Here is a 5,695-nt window from a genome sequence, read left to right on the forward strand (position 1 = left end):
CTGCGCGAGAGTTCGTTCAGTCACCTCTGACGTCACGTGTACGTGACGTTGCATTTGCTGTCTTAGGCATTTAAACTGTACCTCTCCAACCAACGTTTTTAACCAGTTTCGTGCGAAATATGTTGTGTGTTTCTAAAAATAAATAAATAATTACATAAAAATAACCACGAATTTCATGACGTCAGTCAAAGGCTTAACTCACCTGTAATTCTCTAATTTCGCCACTAGATAGCGCAACTGCACTCTTGCTGTGGTCTCGTCCCAAAAGTCGCCTCATTCCACCCTGAGCTGCTGAATGCTGTTCTGCAGGGGCCTGTCTGGAGTCACATACATCTGTTGTGCCTCTTTGTGAATTTGGAAAATAAATAACACGTATCTAATTTTTAAATTATGTTTGTAGTTTTTTTCAAATGTTTTTTTATAGCCCATTTAAAGATTATGATGCTCTTGCAATATTAAAAAAAAAAGTTTCTTCTCATATTTGTTTTCGTTTTTTTATCACTGAAAATATATGTCGCAAGTACCAATGTGTGACACCTGGTACCAAGATGTATTGGGAAGAAATGTCATAGTTCAGGTGTGCTTGTGTTACTGTGGCAGATGGCAATGATGTGGAATGGGGAAACTTCAAAGGTTTTTACTGTTATATTATTTTTTCAGCACTTTTTTTGTTTGTTTCTTTCTTTTTTGTTCTCCAACTTGACCCGAGCCTGTATGAGCTGTATAAACATATAAGAAATCGGGGCTAATTAGGTAATCAACAAACAAGCATAAAGTAACTGATACATATGTGAACATACAATACACTGAGCACTATTATCTTTGTAAAGTTACAATTTTTACTTTGTAGCAAGTTATTTATGCCACAAAACGTTTTGTAGTTTTTGGTTGTTTTTTTGGGCGTTTTTTTTACCCATTTTGACTCCTGTAGCTCACTTGATAGGAAAAGGTTTCCCAACCTGATGTAAAGTAAAGAAGCAATCTGAATGATTTCTTGCATTGCCGTAAATACAAGGAAACAGTGAAAAAAACAGAAGTAAATTTGCATGCCCATGCAATGTTTATTGTGTTACATTTGCCAATTTATTGCTTGATAAAGATGATGCAGATATACGGTGATAATGAATATTAGCATTGCACTCATCCTGGGCGGTATTAACTATAGTGAGCTGAGAGCTTTGCACCTTCATAAACTGGATCAATAGAAAGTTAAATGTGTTGCATAAGGGACTAGTATGAATCGTAGGAAAATATTTTAAACAATTAAAACAAATGGCAATTGAAAATGTTCTCACTAAGCACATTCTTAAAGTTATTTTTACATTACGTAATCATAACTTCATGTATAAATCTTGGAATTAATTTAAAGAACAGACACAGACATAAGCAATATTTCACCAAAACAGAAGTCATTTAAGATTACTTTTAATTATCTACCATTTACACATTTTAATAACAAATGCCAGCCATATTTCCACAAATAGTGGCATTTATATAATTGTATTTACTCAACTGCAGATAGGTGGATATGCCTGTTATTACAGATACTTTATTTGTCCCCACCTCAAAAAGTTGTGTGCATTTTGTTGTTGTATATCAGTATGGTTGTTCTATAGTGCTCGCGGATTGCCAAGGTGCATACACCAGAAATGTAATTATTTACACACAAATAGTTTCGTTATTACTGTATGTTTTCATGAAGTACAATACTGTAGACTGATATTTTTTAATAAAAAAAAGACACATTACAAAATTACAAACATTAGTCAAAAATTGTTGCCATTAAAAAGGAAGTGCCTATTTGACGGAGGTGTTTATTTATCTTAATTAAGACTGCTAGCCACTATTTGAGGAAATACAGTATTATCTTCCACTTTCATCCACTGACCTGCATAGGAGAGCATCAACATGTGTGGCCTTTAGGGAATAACATATTCACAAATGTACTTTTTCAGACTGCGACACACTTCGTCGTACCACTTGCCCTGTGCGGTCACTGAAAGAGACACGCAGCTTTCCCGCTTGCTTCCTGTGGGCTGCTTCTTGGAGCGGTCCCAGTTGAGGTAGCTGACGGGTTGACTATTGACGTCAACGTACTGGCCTTCTTTCACTATGTCCGCCACACCGATCCAAAATTCCTTGGAGCCCGGGGAACTCCTCTTGGCGTAGTCTCGAAGGTCGTTGTTCTCCAACGCGTCTCGCGGCGTCGCGAGAGTTCCTCCTTGTGCGATGCAGTCTTCGTTCGCCTCGTGGTAGTGTTTGGGTTCTTCAACTGTGAGATAGCACTTCCTGTGAACTTTGATGCCACGGAGGCACACTGAGAACAGAGACAATATATTTTCATGTTTATATCAAATGAAAACAACTACAGAATATTAAATACTCCTGTGACATGTGATGAGGTTCACAGCTGGTGACGGCGGCACATTTACACACATTTATGAGGTAAACAATTATTTATTAGCCTAGGAGCCTCCCGTTAAAAAAAACGGGTAGATTATTAATCTCTGGGGTTGGTTTTCCTTTATTAGGCCTATTTTGATTAGATTAGAATGACCAATCAAGGCTCACCTGTTTTCTGAAGTTGAGCTTTGATTGGTCATTACCTGAGCCCTAATCAAATATGATGTAATTTTCAGTCGACAGTAGGTGGCAAAATGTCCGCCCCCTGAGTTGGCTAAAAACGAGTGGGTTTTGCTCATATTCCACAAATGCAATATTAATCAGATTGCCGTTTTTAGACTAGTGGGAGCACATACAACATATTATTGTAAGGCAAGTTTTTGGGTTGACTTCCACTTTAAAGTCTGCACATGTGCAGTAAGAGTTGGAATAGTCCATTGCATGAGTAGGGAGGGGGAAGCAGTTAAAATGAAGATGATAGATTTTTTTAAATTTTGATACATTTTAAGACTAAAACAAACATAATTGTGTTCAATCAAAGGAGAACGCAGGAAATCTCAAGGCTCCAGCCAATTGCCTGTGTTTGCCTAATGGTACGTCCACTTTTGTGGAAAATATTGAAAAATAACAATGTGTCTAAAACATTATTTTCGAGACGTAAGACAATAATTTCTTATCCACAATCTGAGTTGCTACACTTTGTAATGAAATCATGTACATTTTTGTATGTGAAAAGAAAATCCGTATGAAGCACAGACCATAGAATTAAAATCGAAAATAATTTTATTTAATCATTATGCATTTAATTTGTCTTCACGATGACTCCCTTGACTGCACGTATCTGAATATAACAAATGAGTAACATTGATGGTACAGTGCGAGCTATTGTACCCTTAAAGAAGGCGTGGGAAACCTTTGACCCATTTCCATATTCTCTCCATGTAATTCCAAAAGCCAAAAAAGCCAAAGAGGAGCTATTACATGAAAAAGGCCCAAATAAAATATTTGCCCAAAAGATTTATTCAAAAAGTTTGGACATCATTTTTTTTAAATAATTCATATTGTGTACAATATGTTATCTGTCATTAAATGTACCTGTCTGCAAGGCCTGCATCTCTTTTAGTAAATTCACCTCCCGCCACAACTTCTCAAGCTGGCCCTTCACATCATCATCCTCTGCAGCGCCCCCATAAAAAAAAAGGAAATATTATGTGAGCTCAAGATGTGCCCTGACGACATCGTGCTTGGTCTTATGAGTGCGCGTGGTCACCTGTTGCTCGAGGCGACACGGCCTTCCTGATGCGAGGCGGACGTCCGCAGCTGGACTGCAGCAAAGAGAAGCACAGGACGACGAAGACGGGGAAGCCCAGACGTGCCATGCTGGAGGTTGCAAACAGTGCTGCACCTTGTGCTGACGTGTAAGGAGTCAAAAAGTCTGAGGACGGCCTAGTATATACTAGCTCTCTGTGTACTCTTCTGGAGGCTGCCACTGCATTGGCCCACGTGATGTTTTTTTTTCCAAACATGAGGAGGAGGTAAGTTAGATATTAGGGTGGAGGGACAAATAATGTCTTCCTTGTGTTGGGATTTGTGAGAAATATTGACTTGGGACACGGTGCACTGAGCAGTGTGTCCTTTCATTTGACAAACTGGAAACCTCACTGACTGTTTGGCACTTCCTTTCTCTGGCATATTTGGATGTGCAATGTCTGCTTTTGACAAGTAACCAATGTCACAGTAAAATTGTTAGTCTACACAAAAATGAAAACTCTCTTCTTCTTTCATATCATCAAATCATCATTCCCCATTTAACTGTCCCCAAATGTTTGCCATTTCCAGGACTCCAGACTACCTCTAAATTAGTGGTCTCCAACTCACGGCCTGGGGGGCATTTGTGGCCCGCAGGAAAATATTTTGCGACCCCTACTTGATATTAACCTTGCCCACAAGCTGAATTCTTGCGGTATTTGTGAGTTCACAACCCCCCAAGAATCCATCTTGTAACTAAGCCCGCTGATTTTCTCAGAGCCGAATCACTGGTGATTGCAGCATCACCAAATCAGCTTGAAGTCTTGTACTGAAAGTCCCGTCTTTCCAAATCATATTGGCGTAGTCCCAGATTGATATCGTGGATCACTTCTTACTGATTCACATTATCAATATGGCTCTTGGCAGGTTAACTTGACATCAAAGTTTAATGTGAGTGCAGCCCCTACCTTTATTGCCTTGTCTTTGCTTGAGGTGTTTTGTGTGGCTTCCCCCCCCCCCCCTTTTTTTTTTTTTTTAAAAATCACACAGGCTACCATAGCTTGTTCAAAACTCCCGTTCTAAATGATCGCATTTTGCCCCTAAAATTTGGGGAAAAAAATGTATCTACTCAAACACATTTGCAACCAGTAAATTTGCTGAATTTAAAGAATAATTATATGCGAGTCAAAGCACACAAAAAAAAAAAAAAAATCAGCTGAGCGACTCCTTGTAATTTCGAAAAACATAAATCTGGTCATTCGTAACTCAAGGCACCATCGTATTTTGTTTGATTTATTACATTTATTGATCGATTAATTGATCGATTGATTACCTATCAGACTGTACTACAGCAGTGTTAGCCACAACTACACCCCCTCCAACCAACCTCATACAATAGACTCAGCCATATATGCTCATTGGCAGCTTGTGGCATGTGCACGGCGACATTGCCCGAGGGTGGGCATAAAAAAAAAAATACTATGTGGAATGGTTTTCCATCGTGTATGCACCAAACACATCTCAATTATTGGCGTTCGTTTGGAGAATTGACACCCCCTTGTGCATTTGCCTGAGAGATTCCTTATCTAAGCTTCTATCCATCCATTTTCTATCACACTTAACCTTACATAGTTAATAAAAACCCACCTAAGGTCAACCAGGAATCTTTAATTGGCCTCAGCATCATAAGCATCAAGCGCACTGTCGGGAAGCAGATATAAATCCTAAATATAAAGACGGCAAGCACATTCAATTTTTTTCTTTGCTGTTGCTGTACTATTATTTGCCTACACATTTTAAAGGCAATTTAAGATCCACTCCGGTGTGTTTTTATTTTAATCAATGTGTGCCTATGGGTGTGGGGCAAAGGTTGTCTTACATGGGTCTACTTCAAGCTAGGACCACCACTGCATAGACTTATCCCTATTTTAATGTCCTGCCCCCAAACAACAACAACAACAACAGTAACACATATTTATCCTTCAAAAAAGTTGTATGTAACAATTTCTTGTCTGTATTTTTGTTCTATTTCATTATTGTTATT

The 5,695-nt window shown here is 38.6% G+C and overlaps 1 protein-coding gene across 1 annotated transcript; it reads right to left on the minus strand.

Annotated features, from left to right (window-relative positions):
- Positions 1-1,039: 1,039 nt before the first annotated feature.
- On the minus strand, positions 1,040-3,857 carry clec3a (C-type lectin domain family 3, member A). The gene is made up of 3 exons (XM_077564142.1): positions 3,674-3,857; positions 3,499-3,579; positions 1,040-2,317 (listed from the first exon to the last, which is right to left on the minus strand). Exons 1-3 carry the CDS (start codon positions 3,780-3,782, stop codon positions 1,920-1,922), a joined length of 588 nt encoding a protein of 195 aa, XP_077420268.1. The 5' UTR covers positions 3,783-3,857; the 3' UTR covers positions 1,040-1,919.
- Between the last annotated feature and the right edge of the window lie 1,838 nt (positions 3,858-5,695).

Source organism: Vanacampus margaritifer, chromosome 4 (assembly GCF_051991255.1).
Source record: "Vanacampus margaritifer isolate UIUO_Vmar chromosome 4, RoL_Vmar_1.0, whole genome shotgun sequence".
Taxonomy (NCBI): domain Eukaryota; kingdom Metazoa; phylum Chordata; class Actinopteri; order Syngnathiformes; family Syngnathidae; genus Vanacampus; species Vanacampus margaritifer.